General features: G+C 34.2%; 1 protein-coding gene across 1 annotated transcript in view; it reads right to left on the bottom strand.

Annotated features, from left to right (window-relative positions):
• LOC139842894 (dimethylnonatriene synthase-like) overlaps positions 1-20,325 on the bottom strand; it is an 87,767-nt gene extending 67,442 nt beyond the window's left edge. Inside the window, exons 1-3 of the mRNA XM_071832995.1 lie at positions 20,200-20,325; positions 20,062-20,109; positions 19,867-19,971 (exon numbers count right to left, since the gene is read on the bottom strand). Coding sequence (XP_071689096.1) covers positions 19,867-19,971; positions 20,062-20,109; positions 20,200-20,325 — 279 coding nt within the window. The remainder of the gene's footprint in view (positions 1-19,866; positions 19,972-20,061; positions 20,110-20,199) is intronic.
• Positions 20,326-20,536: the final 211 nt, after the last annotated feature.

Here is a 20,536-nt window from a genome sequence, read left to right as displayed (position 1 = left end):
CCTCAGCTGGAACCAAAAACAAGTTTGAAGCGGTAGCAAAAACAAGTTGCTCGACCAGCCTAGATACAGGCCCAACAACAAGATGCATCAATCGGCCCAAGTGGTAACAGAAAAACAACAATCCAACATTTAAATATATTGAAGCCCAATTACCAAAACAAGTCCCTAGTCAAATCCTTATAATATTACGGTCCAAGAATACTAGAAAAATATACGGCCCACGTTAATTCAATGTGTATGTGTTCGTGATTTCGTCCAGCTCATACGAGAATAAGGCAGCCACAACAGACAAAAAATAAAGGGTTTCGGTGTTTGATTATTATTATTTTTTATACAACCTTTACACATCAACAATTCACTAGCAGCACTCATTATCTTCATTATTATTTTATATCATCATTATCTTTCCATTGTTCTTTTAATCAGAAAAAATGAATACGCTGCTACAGCATTCTTCTAGCTTCGTTTGAGTGTCGTTTGATCTAGGGAAAACAAATAAGCTGCAACACAGTACAGACGTCTATAGCGAGTACATAATAGGTGACCTTTGTGGTTGTTCAAATGGTTTATTGATGAAGATAAAGGTGGTGGTTGTTGGGTGAGTTGTGGTGGTCATGTGGCTTGATTCTCGAAGGTAAACAGAAAAATAAATCAAAAGATTGATGATGGATTAGAGTGGTGGTGTTCAGAGATGGTTTCAACAACAACAAAAATATAACAATAGCAGTAGTGTACTATGAACAATCAACGAGAAATACAGTTTCATGAATGTTTTTGGGTGGGTTTCAAGCTAATCTATATGTTGGTGACAGTGATAGAATTTAGAAAATATAAGTAGTAATGAGTTGTATTAGTAGTCAACTTTAATTAGGGCGATGGCTTTGGGTCTGTTTGAATCGAAAAGAGAACGCAGTAGTAGCATGGTTCCATGGTGGTGTTGGTGATATGGTGCCGGTGGTGATTGTGGTTTGTCGTCAACGATGGGTGGTGGTGTGTCTTGATTTGTTTTTGTTCGATCAAAGGAAACATATACAATGATTTTGGTGGTGATTCACAAAGGTGTGATGGTTTACATGGTGGATGATTGTTTGTTATGTTTGATCAAATAACAATCGGATGACTGTGAGGAGATCGATCATGATGGTTATTGTGATTATGTTGGATGCTAATGATGAAAAATGAATCTCTAATTATGATAGAAAGTAGATAAATATAATATAGGGTGATAATATTGTGGGGAACGGTTGATTGAGGATGTCGACTAAGAGAATCAATTAGGAAAGAAAAGAAACAGGAAAATATAAAAGGAAATAAGGTAGATAGGGACTCGAAACAGAATTTGTTATCTGTCAATCATTTCAACATCTAATAAATAATACAAATAATTATATTAATCATAATAATAATAATTAATAATAATGATAATTATAATATTATTATTGATTGACATATATAGCAATAAGGTTCTGAGCAGGAAGAAGATAGGTTTGTGTTGAATCTTGAATTGTGTGGTTCTCTGATAATAAGACCTAGAAGAGATAGGTATAAGGAACAAAACATATATAGTAATATAATAACTATCTAAAGTTTTAACTGTGCAAAATTAGTCGACAAGCTAACATTCAGGAAGAATAAAAATAAAAAGAATAAAAAGTAGAAAAGGAGATTAACCAGAATTTGTTTGTAGTGATCCACTGATTTGGATTTATAACAAAATAAGAGATAGGAATCAATTTAAAACAGTAGAAGAAATAAAGTTGATAGGGATAGAAAGATTTCTGTTACTTGTCATAGTTCTTGAAATTAAATAATATTAATAATTAATAATAATAATACTAATTAATATTAATAATAATACTAATTAATATTAATAATAATAATATAACAAATCATATATATCAAATTTTCATATCTATATATATTGTAAATAATAATATTACTAATACTGATATCAATATTAATATTAATACTAATTTTAATAGTAATGATGAAAGTAAGTATAACAACTATATTTTAAATTTGAAATTAATTTGATGTAATATTTAATAAGTATGTAATATATATATTATATATTATCTTTTATCGAATATTGAATATTTATAAATTATATATATATATATATATATATATATATATATATATATATATATATATATATATATATATATATATATATATATATATATATATATATACATACACACACACATTTATTTACACTCAGTTGTTCGTGAATCGTCGAAAATGGTCGAAGGTCAAATGAACAGTTCAAAATTTTTGAGACTCAACCTAACCGACTTTGCTTATTGTGACAATCGTATCGAGAGTTTGATTTAAAATTAGTCGAAATTTTCCGGGTCGTCACATATTCCTAGGAAATTAGCGAAACAAACCAATTCCGAAGAAGAAGAAACAAGTAAGTCGGAATAAAGAGTTGCAATCATGCGATGTAATATATGTAATATAGTGTTTTTGTGCTTTTATGATATATGTAAAAATTGCTCGTATTGTTTGTTAAGTATCTTTTATGAATCTAACCCTCGTCTATTTTTACAGTATAAAAACACAAAATGGATGTTAATGATAGACAACCAAAAATTTTAGAAGACCTACCCGGGGACATGATTGATGAAATCTTGTCTAGAGTCGGTCAGAATTCGTCGGCACAATTATTTACGGTAAAATTAGTTTGTAGAACATTTGAAGAACGTTCCAGGAATGCCTTAGTTTATAAAAGGCTTTCTTTTGAAAGATGGGGTATATCACATTGGGGAGACCTTAAGTTACGCCGTGTTATCTTTAAAGCGTTAAATGCGGGGAACCAAAGTACAATTTTACGCTACGGGTTAAGAACCTATTTTGACTCAACATATCCCAACATAGGACTTCGTGCTTTAGAAAGAGCTTCTAACATGCAACATAAAGAAGCATGTTATGCTTACGGGTTAGTGATGTTCGTTTCTCACCAAAGTGAGAAAAAGAACATCGGATTACAACTTTTAAATAAAACCTTCCCACAAGTGATGGATTCGGAGTTGGGGTGAGAAACAAGGTTTTTAGATTGTTACAGGGCTGTTGGGCGTTACGAAACCCTCATCCTTTTGACGAAGTTACAACATGCTGCCTAGCTAACGGTTACAATCATTATCTGCCACATAACCAAGGACAGGAAATAATATTAGTACAACCAGAATGCATGACTTGTTTATGAACTTATGAATTACGTGTCTTTATTGCCTTTGTTGAACGACTTGCGTATTAATTAGGATTGTCTTCGAAACTACTTTGTATCAAAGTTATTGTGTGCTATATTATATGCTATATGTAAAATAGCGGTATTGTAAATTTGTAAAATATTGTATAAAAGTCTGAACGTGAAATTTATTGTAATCAGTTTTTCATATAGAATTGTAGTAGTTGAATTGTATGTTAGCTACTAAGTATGAACTTAACGGGTAGGTACTACCCGAATTAAAACTTATAAAATGCTAATATGAAGAAAAAGCTTTTATAAATAAGTTCATATTATGCTACGAAATACTATTGACTACTCTTAATATTCTATATGATTAACTCAATTCTTTTGGCTATTTTTGAAGGAAATGGCACCGACGACTCGACACACCGTGAATATGTGCGAGGATGACTTCCGTGTTTTCCTTGCAGCAAACATAGCCGCAGTACAGGCTGCAATGCAAAACAACAACAATAACTCTGAATCTAGCAATGCAAATAACGCCACAAGAAATCGTGTAGGATGCTCCTACAAAGAATTCACTGCTTGCAAACCTCTGAAATTCGATGGAACCAAGGGTCCAATCGGATTAAAATGATGGACTGAGAAGGTCGAATCGGTGTTTGCTATAAGTAAGTGCATTGAAGAAGACAAAGTAAAGTACGCTATGCATACCTTCACAGGTGCTGCATTAACATGGTGGAACACCTATCTTGAGTAGGTGGGACAAGATGCTGCTTACGCACTACCGTTGTCAGCATTCAAGCACTTGATGAACGAGCAGTACCGTTCCAGAAACGAGGTCAATAATCTCAAGGTAGAGCTTAGAGGATTACAAATGCAAGGTTTCAACATTACCACGTACGAACGAAGATTCACAGAGTTGTGTTTATTGTGTCCAAGAGCGTTCGAAGATGAAGAAGAGAAAATCAACGCGTTTGTGAAAGGGTTACCAGAAAGGATTCAAGAAGATGTGAGCTCACATGAGCCCGCCTCCATACAAAAGGCGAGTCGAATGGCTCATAAACTCATAAATCAGATTGAGGAAAGAATTAAAGAGCAGGCGGCAGAAGAAGCCAACACAAAACAAGTCAAGTGAAAGTGGGAAGAAACCAGTGACAAGGGTCACAATTTTAACAATCAACACAACAATCACAACTTCAATCGCACCAAATTTCGCAACAACAACCGCAACAACAACCATCCCAACAACAATAACCATTACAACCATCGTCCCAACAATAATAACAATCGCAACAACAACCATTTCAATAACAACAAGAGGCAGAAACCATGCCAGAGGTGCGAAGGATACCATCCGACTGGGCTCTGTACGACAGTGTGTACTAAGTTTAAAAGAAAGGGCCATGGTGCGACAAAGTGCGAAATCTACTGATCAATGACTAAGGGAACAAATAATGCCGGAACAAGTTATGCCGACATTACTTGTTTCGAATGCGGGAAGAAGGGCCATTATAAAAATATGTGTCCAAATCAGGGGGATAATAATGGGCAAGGCCGAGGAAGAGTCTTCAACATTAATGCGGTTGAAGAAGACCCGGAGCTTGTTACGGGTACGTTTCTTATTGACAATAAATCTGCTTATGTTTTATTTGATTCGGGTGCGGATAGAAGCTATATGAGTAGAGATTTTTGTGCTAAATTAAGTTGTCCATTGATGCCTTTGGATAACAAGTTTTACTCGAATTAGCAAATGATAAATTAATTTCAGCGGATAAAATATGTCAGAATCGAGAAATTAAATTGGTTAGCGAAACGTTTAAGATTGATTTGATACCAGTAGAGTTAGGGAGTTTTGATGTGATAATTGGCATGGACTGGTTGAAAAAAGGAGAGAGCAGAGATCGTATGTTACAAAAATGCAATTTGCATTGTACGAGAAGAAGAAAAACCCTTAATGGTGTACGGAGAAAAGAGCAACGCGAAGCTAAATCTTATTAGTAATTTGAAGGCGCAAAAGCTAATAAGAAAAGGTTGCTATGCTGTGCTTGTACATGTCGAGAAAGTCAAACCCAAAGAAAAAAACATCAATGATGTTCCCGTCGTAAAAGAATTTCTCGATGTATTTCCAAAAGAATTACCAGGACTACCTCCACATCGATCTGTTGAATTTCAGATAGACCTTGTACCAGGAGCTGCACCAATAGCTCGTGCTCCATACAGACTCGCACCCAGTGAAATGAAGGAACTCCAAAGCCAATTACAAGAACTTTTAGAGCGTAGTTTCATACGACCAAGCACATCACCATGGGGAGCTCCTGTTTTGTTTGTCAAAAAGAAGGATGGTACATTCAGGTTGTGTATCTACTACCGAGAGTTGAACAAACTTACCATCAAGAACTGCTACCCACTACCGAGAATCGACGACTTATTTGATCAACTACAAGGCTCGTCGGTTTATTCGAATATTGATTTACGTTCTGGGTATCATCAAATGCGGGAGAAGGAGGATGATATTACAAAGACTGCTTTTAGGACGCGTTACGGTCATTATGAGTTTATGGTTATGCCGTTTGGATTGACTAACGCACCAGCTGTGTTCATGGACCTCATGAACAGAGTGTGTGGGCCATATCTTGACAAATTTGTCATTGTCTTCATCGATGACATACTTATTTACTCAAAGAATGATCAGGAGCACGGTGAGCATTTGAGAAAGGTGTTAGAATTATTGAGGAAGGAAAAAATTGTATGCTGAGTTTTCAAAGTGTGCATTTTGGTTGAAAGAAGTTCAATTCCTCAGCCACATAGTGAACAAAGAAGGTATTCAGGTAGATCCGGCAAAGATTGAAACCATTGAAAAGTGAGAAACCCCGAAAACTCCGAAGCATATACGCCAATTTTTAGGACTGACTGGTTACTACAGAAGGTTCATCCAAGATTTTTCCAAAATAGCAAAACCCTTGACTGCATTAATGCATAAAGGGAAGAAATTTGAATGGAAGGATGAGCAGGAGAAAGCGTTTCAATTGTTGAAGAAAAAGTTAACTACGGCACCTATATTGTCATTACCTGAAGGGAATGATGATTTTGTGATATATTGTGACGCCTCAAAGCTTGGCCTCGGCTGTGTATTAATACAACGAACGAAGGTAATTGCTTATGCGTCCAGACAATTGAAGATTCACGAGCAAAATTATACGACTCACGATTTGGAATTGGGCGCTGTTGTTTTTGCATTTAAGACTTAGAGGCACTACGTATATGGGGTCAAAAGTATTATATATACCGACCACAAAAGTCTTCAACATATATTTAATCAGAAACAACTGAACATGAGGCAGCGTAGGTGGATTGAATTGTTAAATGATTACGATTTTGAGATTCGTTACCACCCGGGGAAGGCGAATGTGGTAGCTAACGCTTTGAGTAGAAAAGATAGAGAACCTATGCGGGTAAAAGCTATGAATATAATTATTCGTACTAACCTTACTAGTCAAATAAAGGAGGCGCATCAGGGAGTTTTAAAAGAGGGAAAGTTGAAGAATGAAATACCTAAAGGATCGGAAAAACATCTAAATATTCGGGAAGACGGAACCCGGTATAGGGCTGAAAGAATTTGGGTACCAAAGTTTGGAGACATGAGAGAAATGGTACTTAAGGAAGCACATAAAACTAGATATTCAATACATCCCGGAGCGGGGAAGATGTACAAAGATCTCAAGAAACACTTTTGGTGGTCGGGTATGAAAGCCGATATTGCTAGATACGTAGGAGAATGTTTGACGTGTTTTAAGGTCAAAGCTGAACATCAGAAACCATCAGGTCTACTTCAACAATCCGAAATCCCGGAATGGAAATGGGAAAACATTACCATGGATTTCATTACTAAATTTCCAAGGACTGCAAATGGTTATGATACTATTTGGGTAATAGTCGATCGTCTCACCAAATCAGCACATTTTCTGCCAATGAGAGAAGATGAAAAAATGGAGAAGTTGGCACGATTATACTTGAAAGAAGTTGTCTTCAGACATGGAATACCAATCTCTATTATCTCTGATAGGGATGGCAGATTTGTTTCAAGATTCTGGCAGACGTTGCAACAAGCATTGGGAACTCGTCTAGACATGAGTACTGCCTATCATCCACAAACTGATGGGTAAAGTGAGAGGACTATACAAACTCTTGAAGACATGCTACGAGCATGTGTTATTGACTTTGGAAACAGCTGGGATCGACAACTACCGTTTGCAGAATTTTCCTACAACAGCAGTTATCACTCAAGTATCGAGATGGCACCGTTTGAGGGACTTTATGGTAGAAAGTGCAGGTCTCAGATTTGTTGGAGTGAAGTTCGGGATAGACAAATTACGGGTCCAGAGATAATTCAAGAAACTACCGAGAAGATCATCCAGATTCAACAACGGTTGAAAATCGCCTAAAGTCGACAAAAGAGTTACGCGGACATTAAAAGAAAGGATATAGAATTTGGAATTGGGGAGATGGTCATGCTTAAGGTTTCACCTTGGAAAGGCGTTGTTAGATTTGGTAAACAGGGGAAACTAAATCCAAGGTACATTGGGCCATTCAAGATTATAGATCGTGTTGGGCCAGTAGCTTATCGACTTGACTTACCACAACAACTCACCGGGGTACATAATACCTTTCATGTCTCGAATCTGAAGAAATGTTTTGCTAAAGAAGATCTCACTATTCCGTTAGACGAAATCCAAATCAATGAAAAACTTCAATTCATCGAAGAACCCGTCGAAATAATGGATCGTGAGGTTAAAAGACTTAAGCAAAATAAAATACCAATTGTTAAGGTTCGATGGAATGCTCGTAGAGGACCCGAGTTCACCTGGAAACGTGAAGATCAGATGAAGAAGTAATACCCGCACCTATTTCCAGAAGATGCGTCAACACTTCCAACAGCTTGAAATTTCGGGACGAAATTTATTTAACGGGTAGGTACTGTAGTGACCCGAACTTTTCCATGATTATTCCATGATTATATATTAAATGAAAACTATATTTACATGATTAAATGTTTCCAACATGTTAAGCAATCAAACTTGTTAAGACTTGATTATTTGAAATGAGTTTCATGTAGACAATTGACCACCCAAGTTGACCGGCGATTCACGAACGTTAAAACTTGTAAAAATGACATGATGATATATATATATATGGACATAGATATGCTTAACATGAGATTATGATAAGTAAGTATCTCACTAAGTATATTAACAATGTGTGATATACATAAAAAATGAGAATATTGAATTATGAAGCTCGAAACGATATACATAACGATTATCGTTATAACAACGTCTTACTAAATACATATGTATTGTATTAAGATATTGATATACTATATTTAACATGATAAAATGATAATTATTTATATCATTGAGTGTATTAACAATGAACTATACAAGTAAGATGAGACTACTAACTTAAGGATTTCGAAACAATATATATATGTAACGATTATCGTTGTAATTGTATTTTAACATATATATATATATATATGATATTAAGATATATTCATACACCATGTTATCATGTTAACATAACAATTTAACATCTCATTTAAGTATAATAACAATGAATTAATTACATTTAACAAGATCGTTAACTTAAAGGTTTCAAAACAACACTTACATGTAACGACTAACGATGACTTAACGACTCAGTTAAAATGTATATACATGTAGTGTATTTAGATGTATTAGTACATTTTTGAAAGACTTCAAGACACATATCAAAGTACTTCTACTTAACAAAAATGCTTACAATTACATCCTCATTCATTTTCATCAACAATTCTACTCGTATGCACCCGTATTCGTACTCGTACAATACATAGCTTCTAGATGTATTTACTATTGGTATATACACTTCAATGATCAACTCTTAGCAGCCCTTTTGAGTCACCTAAACATGTGGGAACCATCATTTGGAAACTAGCATGAAATATCTCACAAAATTACAAAAAATATTATAAATCATTCATGAATTATTTACAAAAAAACAAACTTACACATCCTTTATATCTAATCCATATATGATGATTCTTCCTGAGTTCTTTCATCACTTCGTCCATTTTGCCTCTTATGAATGATACTAGTTCACTCGGAAAGATGTTATTATTACGTTTAGTAATCATAGCGTGTAGTAGTAGACCATGGTTTAGATCAAAGGAATTCTTCATCTCGTAAAACCTAAAAGAAATAAAAATTCAGAATGGGGGGAGAAGACTAGTTCTTTAGGGTCTGCTAGAAAAATACCATTCGGATTCTATTTTCGAGAACTACACGAAAACATAAAATCTAACTCTAACAGAAATATATATTATCATTAAAAAGACTTAATTCTCCCCAAACTTAGTTAACTGTGGTGTTGAAATTGTGATTAACTTCATTGTTATCTTCAATTGGATCATCAACAATTTGCATATCTCTGACTTTGGCTTCAAGCCATTGATTGATTTCTTCTGTAACATTCACAAATTCAATTAACATTGCCTTTTCTTTAGGTGACAAATTGGATACTAATCGGTTACATAACTTAAAGTTCCCCTTAATCCTAGCATCTTGAATCCGTTTAAAAATGTTCTTCGTTGAACTGTTGAAAACGGGTTCATCTAATTTCGTATCAATAACGGGGTTCTTTGTTATCGGGTTATCATTAGGTGTTTCTTCATCTTCCCCACACATAGGCATTTTTATGGGTTCAACAGTTTTGATTGGTGGAGATCTAAACTTTCGATTCACAAAGGTAACCGATTTGTCACCATCCCTGAGTGTCATTCTACATTCTCTTATATCAATGAATGCTTCGGTGGTTGCTAAAAATGGGCGACCTAAAATTAGAGGAATATCAAGGTCTTCCTCCATATTAATAACTATGAAATTTGCAACAAAGGTCAAACTTCCCACTTTAACAAGTAAATTATTGGCTATTCCAACCGAGTGTTTAATGGTTTGGTCAAATAATTGAACACCTATGCTGGTTGGTCTTAATTTACCCACACCTAATCTTTTGTATAAGGAAAGAGGTATAATATTTGCACTTGCTCCTAAATCTGCGAGTCCATTATACATAGCACCATCATTAAGCAAGCAAGAAATGATAAATTCACCTGGGTCTCCTACTTTAGTAAGTAGAGTTGGTTTGTTAACCTTTTTCGGGTGATCTTTTCTTGGTTCTTTCACTTCTACTTGAACTTCTTGTTCACGTTTTTCTTCGTTTCTTAGAATGGGAGGTTTGTATAGGAATTCTTCTTCATCACTCCAATTTGAAGCTTCCCCGTCTTCCAATTTTGGTTTTTCATATGTTGTTGATAACATATTTATGTTTTCATTCTGAGGGTTTTCTTGGGTGGTGAAATTATGATTGACTTCATTGTCAACTTCCATTGGACCATGTATGTAATGTTTAACTCTGTGACCATTAACTTTAAATTCAATCCCATTTGAATTTATCAACTCTATTGTTCCATATGGGAAAACTCTTTTGACTATGAATGGTCCAGACCATCTTGATTTCAATTTTCCAGGAAATAGCTTGAATCGTGAATTGAAAAGAAAAACTTTGTCTCCTTCTTTAAATTCTTTTGAACTTCTGATTCTTTTATCATGCCATTTCTTCGTTCTTTCTTTATAGATTAACGAATTTTCATATGCTTCATGTCTTAATTCTTCTAATTCGTTTAGTTGACTTAATCGTAAACGTCCAGCTTCATGTAAATCAAGATTACATGTCTTCAAAGCCCAAAATGCTTTGTGCTTAATTTCTACTGGAAGGTGACATGCTTTTCCGTAAACGAGTTTAAAAGATGTGGTGCCAATTGGAGTTTTGTAGGCTGTACTAAAAGCCCAGAGTGCGTCCTCCAATTTCATGGACCATTCCTTCGTATTTGATCCTACAGTTTTCTCTAGAATACGTTTTAAAGCTCGGTTGGTATTTTCAACTTGCCCACTTGTTTGTAGATGATAAGCGGTTGAGATTTTATGAGTTACTCCATATCTTTTGAGAACTTTCTCAAGTTGATTATTACAAAAATGAGTACCCCGATCACTTATTAAAGCTTTCGGTGTTCCGAACCTTGCAAAAAGACGTTTTAAGAAGTTAACTACAACTCGTGCATCGTTAGTTGGGAGAGCTTGTGCTTCTGCCCATTTAGATACATAATCAATGGCAACGAGAATGTAGAGATTATTATGAGATTTTGGAAATGGATCCATAAAGTCAATACCCCAAACGTCAAATACTTCACATACTTGAATGACATTTTGTGGCATTTCATCACGTTGACTTATTTTTCCGGCCCTTTGACAAGCATCACAGGATTTACAAAGAAGGTGTACGTCTTTGATAATTGTAGGCCAATAGAATCCAGTGTCGTAGACTTTTCTTGCTGTGAGTTGAAGCCCATAATGCCCTCCTGTTGGTCCTGTGTGACAATGGTTTAATATTTTACTAGCTTCATCTCCGAATACACATCGGCGTATTATTCCATCAGGACAACTTTTAAACAAATGTGGATCTTTCCAGAAATAGTGTTTTATATCACTAAAGAATTTCTTTCGTTTTTGGTACGACAACCCTTTTTCAAGGAATCCACATACTAAGTAGTTTGCATAGTCTGCAAACCATGGAATTTCATTATAATCGATCTTCAAAAGATATTCATCAGGAAAGTTATCTTGTATGGCCGATTCATTTAGAACTTCTAATTCGGGATTTTCAAGACGAGAAAGATGATCAGTGGTGAGATTTTCTGCTCCCTTTTTGTCTCAAATTTCAATATCGAATTCTTGTAAGAGTAAGATCCAACGAATTAATCATGGTTTGGCATCTTGTTTTGAAAATAGGTATCTAAGAGCAGAATGGTTAGTATAGACCACCGTTTTAGCTAGAACGAGATATGAACGAAATTTGTGAAAAGCAAAGACAATAGCAAGGAGTTCTTTTTCAGTAGTTGTGTAATTTGTTTGTGCTCCTTGTAACGTATTACTAGCGTAATAAATAGGTTGAAATTGTTTTTCAATCTTATGTCCTAAAACGGCTCCCATTGCAAAATCACTTGCATCGCACATGAGTTCAAATGGTAGATTCCAATTTGGAGTTATCATGATCGGCGCATTAGTGAGTTTTTCTTTAAGAATATTAAAAGATTTGATGCATTCATCCCAAAAGATGAATGGAGCATCCTTTTCTAGGAGTTTATTCATAGGAGTGGCAATTTTAGAAAAATCTTTTATGAAACGTCGGTAAAAATCGGCATGCCCTAGAAAACTCCTAACTCCTCTAACATTGGTGGGATTTGGAAGTTTAGCAATTACATCTACTTTAACTCTATCCACTTCAATTCCTTCCTTTGAAATTTTATGACCAAGAACGATGCCTTCTCTAACCATGAAATGGCATTTCTCCCAATTAAGTACTAGATTTATTTGCTCGCATCTAATAAGCATTCGTTCAAGATTAACTAGACATGTTTCAAAAGTATCACCGAAGACTGAAAAGACATCCATGAAAACTTTCATGCATTCTTCTATCATGTCGTGAAAAATCGCCATCATGCACCTTTAAAAGGTTGCAGGGGCGTTTCAAAGTCCAAATGGCATGCGTTTGTAAGAAAAAGTACCATAAGGGCACGTGAAAGTGGTTTTCACTTGGTCCTCGGGTGCAATTGGAATTTGAAAGTATCCGGAGAAACCGTCAAGAAAACAATAGTAACTATTCCCAGCTAACCTTTCCAACATTTGATCAATGAAAGGTAAGGGAAAGTGATCTTTTCTGGTGGCGTCATTTAATTTTCTATAATCAATACAAACACGCCATCCTGTTACAGTCCTAGTAGGAATAAGCTCATCTTTTTCATTTGTGATGACAGTTATGCCACCCTTCTTAGGTATGCATTGAACTGGGCTTACCCATGGACTATCAGAGATTGGATAAATTAAACCTGCATCTAGCAGTTTAATAATTTCTTTCTTAAAAACATCTTGCATATTAGGATTTAGTCTTCGTTGGCGTTGCACATAGGTTTCATGGCCTTCTTCCATAAGGATTTTATGTGTGCAATACGAATGACTTATTCCTTTAATATCATGAATCTTCCATGCAATAGCTGGTTTATGAGCTTTTACCACAGAAATGAGTTGAGATTTTTCATTTTTCGTAAGAGAAGACGATATTATTAAAGGTAATTCAGATTCACCATGTACATAAGCGTATTCCAAATGGTTTGGAATTGGATTTAACTCTAATGTCGGTGGTTCTTCTATCGATGATTTGTATCGATATCTGTCTTCCTCTTTTAGCATTTGAAGTTCTTCTGTTGTTGGTTCATATTCATTAGCCATAAGTGTAGCTAACATTTCAGCTTCATCAATTGGTTCAGTTCCTTCTCCTATAGAACATTCTCCTGTTCCTTGTAATTCTGGAAATTCTTGTAACAATTCTGCATGTGAATCTATAGTTTGAATATAATAACATGTATCATCTGCAGATTGTGGTTTTTGCATGACTCTATTAACAGAAAAGGTAACACTCTCGTCCTCTATACTTAGGGTCAGTTTCTTACCGAACACGTCTATTATTGCTTTGGCCGTGTTTAAGAATGGTCTTCCCAGTATGAGAGGAACTCGAGAATCTTCTTCCATGTCCAGAATAATAAAATCTACTGAAAATACTAAAGTACCAACTTTAACTAGCATGTTTTCCATTATCCCTCTAGGATATTTTACTGATCGATCGGCTAGTTGTATGCTTATTCGTGTTGGTTTCAATTCTCCGAGGTGTAGTTTAGCGTATAATGAATACGGCATTAGATTTATACTAGCACCTAAGTCTGCCAATGCTTCTATTGAACTAAGACTTCTCAGAAAACATGGAATTGTGAAACTTCCTGGATCAGAGAGTTTTTCTGGTAGCTTATTCAACAGCACTGCAGAACAATTAGCATTCATTGTAACAGCCGAGAGTTCTTCCATTTTCTTTCTATTTGTGATTAGATCTTTCAAGAATTTAGCATATCTTGGCATTCCTGAAATCACATCAATGAAAGGAAGATTGACATTTATTTTTTTGAACATATACAAGAATTTGGATTGCTCGGCTTCAAGTCTTTCTTTTCTCATTTTACTTGGGTAAGGAAGTGGTGGTTGGTATGGTTTAATATAAGGTTTAGCCTTAACTGTGTTATCTTCATTAACCTTTTCAACTACCGGTTCTGATTCCTTCTCTTGTTCAGGTTATGGTGCCTGCGGAGTAGGAACAGAGTCATCAGAAATTACAGGAATTTCAGGTGGTTTAAGTGTAATACCACTTCTCGTGGTAATGGCTTTAGCTGTTTCATTTTGGGGGTTAGCATTTGTATCGCTAGGTAGACTTCCCGGTTTTCTTTCACCTATCAACCTTGCTAGGTTGCTTACTTCTTGTTCCAGATTTTGAATAGAATCTTGTTGATTTCTAAAAGCTTGAGCATTTTGTTCATTCTTTTATTTCCGAGATGTGAAAAACTGTGTTTGAGATTCAACTAGCTTCGACATCATGTCTTCTAAATTTGACTTTTTATCATCGGTTTGTGGTGGTTTATTTTGAAAAATAGGTCTTTGCTGATTGTAAGTATTAGTAGATACTTGTTGATTGCTAGGACCTTGTTAGTTATTGTATGGAATATTTCGGTTATAATTCTGATTGTAGTTTGGTCTTGGCGGTTGATAATTATTCTGATAATTATTTCCAGACCTTTGGTTCATGTATGAAACATTCTCTCTTTGTTCCATTGTTTGTTCAATACTGAGACAATCTTTTGTCAAATGTGGTCCTCCACACTGCTCACAACTAATTCGTATTGCGTGAATATCTTTCGTCATCTTTTCCATTCGTCTTTCGAAAGCATCTAACTTTGCGGAAATGGAATCAAAGTCATGGCTAGAATCGGCTCTAGCCGCTTTAGATGAACGAGGAATATCTTTTTCCTGGTACCACTCATGTGAGTGGGAAGCAGTGTTATCAATAATTTTGTAAGCTTCAGTTGCGGTTTTCTTCATAATGGAACCACCAGCTGCTATATCGATGTTTTTTCGTGTAGTAATATCGCATCCTTGGTAGAATATTTGTACTATTTGATAAGTGTCTAAACCATGTTGAGGACATCCTCTCAACAACTTTCCAAATCTTGTCCACGCCTCATATAAAGTTTCATTTGGCTTTTGCGTGAATGTAACAATTTCTCCTTGAAGTCTCACAGCTTTAGATGCCGGAAAGAATTATTTAAGAACTTTTTCAACTAAGACATCTCATGTATCAATCGCTCCTTCAGGTAACGATTCTAACCAATCTTTGGCTTCTCCCTTTAAAGTTCAGGGAAATAACATGAGATAGATCTGTTCATCCTTAACTTCTCTGATTTTGAATATAGTACAGATCCTATTAAAGGTACGAAGATGTTCGTTTGGATCTTCCTTCGGCACACCACTAAATTGGCATTGATTAATTACCATGTGTAGGATTTGTCCTTTGATTTCATAATCTAGCGCATTAGTGTCTGGTTGTGTAATTGCGTGACCTTGGCCAGTGCGTTTAGCCCTCATTCGGTCTTCCATACTTAGAGGTTCTAGATTTTCCATGATTTAATTTGTTGAATCTAAATCACTAGAGGATTCTGATTTAATGGTTTCTTCCTCGACAACCTCTGGATGAATAATTTGTGGTTCAGGAGGAATGATTAGTAGTTCAGGATCTCTAAATTGTCCTTGAATATCCTCCGGGTTCTCAATTGTGAGGTCGGGTTCAAAAAATGGATTATCGGAAATTTGAATTGGAGTACTTGGTTGACTAGATGACGATTCTAAAGAAAAATGAATAGCGACAATATTGGCTAGATGTCTTGATCGAGTTACAGGAGGTGAACGTTTGAAAGGTGGTGAACGTTTTGCTCGGTGCATTCACTGAATATTCTATTAGTTATAAAGATAAAAATTATATAAGTTATCAAACTAATAGACTTTTCTGCTTTTACCCACGTTTCGAATAGCCAATTGATGCAGCAGGTAGCCAGGACCCTTTAAATCGGAAGCCCACAACTCGCCACTAACAAATCCAACTATTACTACGAACCAGAAAATTTTGGATGACTACCAATTTAACCGCTTAAAATAATTTTTCGTCGAAATTTAAAGAAGATAAAATCTATGTCCTAAAAACTAGAGCGTTGAAATGAAAAAGAAAAGCGCGTCAAAAAATAAGAGGTCGAAAAATAAGCGTCGAAAAATAAAAGTCGAAAAATAATAATAATAAAATGCAGCGTCGAAACTTAAAATCCTAAAAACTAAGAATTAAAACTTACGTCTAAAGGTATTAAAGCTTAAAGGAATTCTATATCCAAAACGGCAATAACTTAATAGGCACTAAAATTTATTAAATATTAAAGCAATAAGCGACGTCGTAAAATTCTAAAGCGTCTAAATCTTAATCTAAAGAAAAAACACTTAAGGGATTTTACGGCAAAGCTTAAAAATCTAGAAATATAAATTAAATACGGCAAAATACTAAGTTTAAAACTAATTACAAACGATAAATATTACGAATTACGAATTAAACGATAATAAAGAAAAATACAAAATATAAAAATAAAATAAGTTGATAAAAATACAATTTTACAAAAATATTATTTTTATATTATTATTTTATAAAAGTATTATTTTATATAGTTAATAAGAATATTAAAACTTAATAATACTAATTATAAATTAAAACTAAAATTTAAAAAAATAATTAATTAACTAAACCCTAATTAGGGTTAAACAATAATAATAATTAAATTAAAACTTAACCGTCATTAATTGATGTACCAGGTCTGGCGTGTCAGAAGACCTCATGCAGTTGCATGGGTTTAGAGCCTCATTCTCATGCGATTGCATGAGAGGCAGGTTCAGCTGAGATGCAGGCTGAAATCGTTGCAGGCTCAGTGTTGTTGTTTTTTTTTTTTTTTTACTTTGAATTTTTTTTTACTTTATAATCTTTACCAAATTAATATAAATAATATTTATAATCTTATATTTTTAAGAACTATAAAAAAATACTTTTATACTTTATAAAAAACATTATATTTTCTTTTTATTTAAACACTTATATATATATATATATATATATATATATATATATATATATATATATATATACTTTTTTATATTTTTGTATTTTAATGTTTAAAACTTCTTATATTTTTACAAAAATTGATTAAAAACTAAATATATTTTTTATAGCGTTTCGCTTTCGGTGTTGTTAAGTTCCCCGGCAGCGGCGCCAAAAATACTTGATGTTATGCGAGGTCTATACGAAATAGTTATATTTTTATTGCGAAATACTATTAAATACGATACAATTTTACACACGTTATTTATTTATTTATAGAGTGGATATACCTAAACCTTGCTACAACACTATAGGCAGTGTACCTAATCGTAAAGTAGTGTAGTTTTTAGTAAGTTCGGTTCGTTCTGCAGGGAGCTAGCTGAGTTTAACGCTATATTTATTTTAAACGCTATATATATAAGTAATATTATTATTATTATAAAAGGGGGGGGTTTTACCGTTTAGTGACCGGTTTGTCGATTTTATGTCTTAAGTCACAATTAAAACCTAATGTAAAATATTAAATATAAATACAACTTAATTTAAAGCATAAAGTAAATGGCGATAAATAAAAGTGCGATAAATAAAAGTGCGATAAATAAACTGAAGATAAATAAAATTGCGATAATTAAAAGTACGATAAGATATAAAATAAAGGAATTATGCTTATTTAAACTTCCGTAATCATGATGTTTGACGTGTTGATTTTAATTTATTACCATGGGTTAATTGTCCTTTGTCCTGGATTATTCGATATGTCTATCTGGTTTTATCCATAATAGTCCATCGGTCATAATTATAAAGTGCGAGAGTCTTCGTCAAATTAACCTTATACCCGAAGTCAAATATTCCAACTAATTGGGGATTCAAACTGTAACAAGGTCTTAATACTTTGTTTAATGATTACACCAGGTTATCGACTGCGTGTAATCCAAGGTTTTAATACTTTGTTAACAATTACACCAATTACCCTTGAATCACTACAAGAAAAACGGCCTTATAGGACCACCACAAAGGTCCTATTATGTACTCTAATAGGACCTTTGAGCTGATAGGACCACTAACGACTTGGTCCTCCCACAGTGGCGTCCTAATAGCCTAAGAAGGGTCCTAACAATATTTTAGGACCTTATTAGAAAACGGTTTTAAAAAATGTATTAGAACCCTTACGAAAGGTCCCATGAACATATTAGGACCTTATTCTAGGATCGTATAATGCAACATCTAATATTTCAAAACATATAAGTACTTTATTTAAGGGTCCTAAAAAACATATGAGGATCTTTAAAAAGGTTTCTAATAGCTAAAAAAAGTTTATGAAACCCACTAATAAGGGTCCTATAATATCATTAAGGACGCTTAAGAAGGGTCCCAAGAACCATATTAGGACCTTATTATAGGGTCATATAATGGGACTTCTAATATTTTAAAACATATAAGGACTTTATTTAAGGGTCCTAAAAAACATATTAGGATTCTTAAAAAAGGTTCTAATAAGTTTATGAAACCCATTAATAAGGATCCTATAATATCATTAAGAACCACACAAATAGGGTCCTAAAATAAGTTTTTTGAAACCCATAAATAGGGTCTTGTAAAATAATTAAGGACTACACGAATAGAGTCCTAAATACTATATTGCGACCTTTCGATAGAGTCCTAAAACACACACAAAAGGTCCTAAAAAGCACATGTTAGGACTGTTAATGAAGGTCCTAATATCCTAACTAAGATGATGAGACCCTTTTTAGGGTCCTATAATATAATTATTTACATTATAAATGGGTCCTAAAACATATATTAGGATCCATTAAAAAGGTCCTAAAAACATATATTAGGACCACACGAATAGAGTCCTAAATACTATATTACGACCTTTCGATAGAGTCCTAAAACACACACAAAAGGTCCTAAAAATCACATGTTAGGACTGTTAATGAAGGTCCTAATATCCTAACTAAGATGATGAGACCCTTTTTAGGGTCCTATAATATAATTATTTACATTATAAATGGGTCCTAAAACATATATTAGGATCCATTAAAAAAGTCCTAAAAACATATATTAGGACCTTTTAAAAGGGTCCTTAAATATCAAAGTAAAATTATGAAACCGATTTTTAGGGTCGCGGAATTCAGCTATAATGGTCATGATAAAAATAAAATAATCATGGGCATGAACTTAAAATTATAATTAAAACAAACAAATTCTATAAATGAAATAGACATCCAACAACTGATTTTTATTTAATAACAAACTCAGAATCTCAGATATGTTTCATCTGGAAGTAAACATAGTTACAAAAAATCAAATATAAAAGTCTAGTAACATTTGGCGATAATAATAAAGAAGTAAACACATGAATACTAAGAACGAGTAGATCGATCATGAAGCAATATTCTTAATCAAGAGGTACTACCTACAAAAAAATATATATTTCATATATTAGTTTTAAACCTTCGCGTTAATATAACTTATAATTACAAAAGTAAACTTTGAGAAGGTCATACCTCGACAAAATTTCTTGGCCATGCAATAGGCGTGCCTAAAGCATCAATAATTGTGTCCATATGTCCATACGGCCTAACCAGCTCTTCGTCTTTTTGAATTGCCACCTGAGGATTAACCGAACAGTATCTTGAACCAATCTCTTTCCCTCCCACCACCTCTTTTGGATCTAAACTCAAAACTCATCCTCTTGGTACTATGTCAAACGGCTTGTGAATGCTCTTCAGATATACTTCAGCCTTAACCTGAATATCATTTTACAGCAGATAAGAGTTAAACTATACGGAGTATTTGTTAACATTGAGAAGACAAAGTTTTTTATAACATAAACATACCCGTAAAGGTGGAGGTTCAGCTACTAGTGATGTAACTGGGGAAATAGTTGAATCACTGTTTAAACGATTCTTTTCCCGAATCAGTTGTGCTTTTTCCGCCTCTAATTCCTCGATCCTTGATTTCATCATTTAATTCTCTCGTGTGTAAGCAATACGAGACGATGTTACACCCCATAGATCGGTAGCCCGGACACCTAAGCCGTATAGGTCAGCATTTCCATATTTATCGTTCCCCTTCACCTTCGCGAAAATGTCATCTGGTCCAGGCTCATCGCTTGTACTAGGTGGAATGTTCTTTTTAAGTTCATTCATTTCACGCTGTAGCAAGCATAATAAA

This window comes from Rutidosis leptorrhynchoides, chromosome 1 (assembly GCF_046630445.1).
Source record: "Rutidosis leptorrhynchoides isolate AG116_Rl617_1_P2 chromosome 1, CSIRO_AGI_Rlap_v1, whole genome shotgun sequence".
Classification (NCBI taxonomy): Eukaryota; Viridiplantae; Streptophyta; class Magnoliopsida; order Asterales; family Asteraceae; genus Rutidosis; species Rutidosis leptorrhynchoides.
The sequence above is the reverse complement of the archived record's forward strand: the minus strand, read 5'-3'. Positions and strand labels throughout refer to the sequence as shown.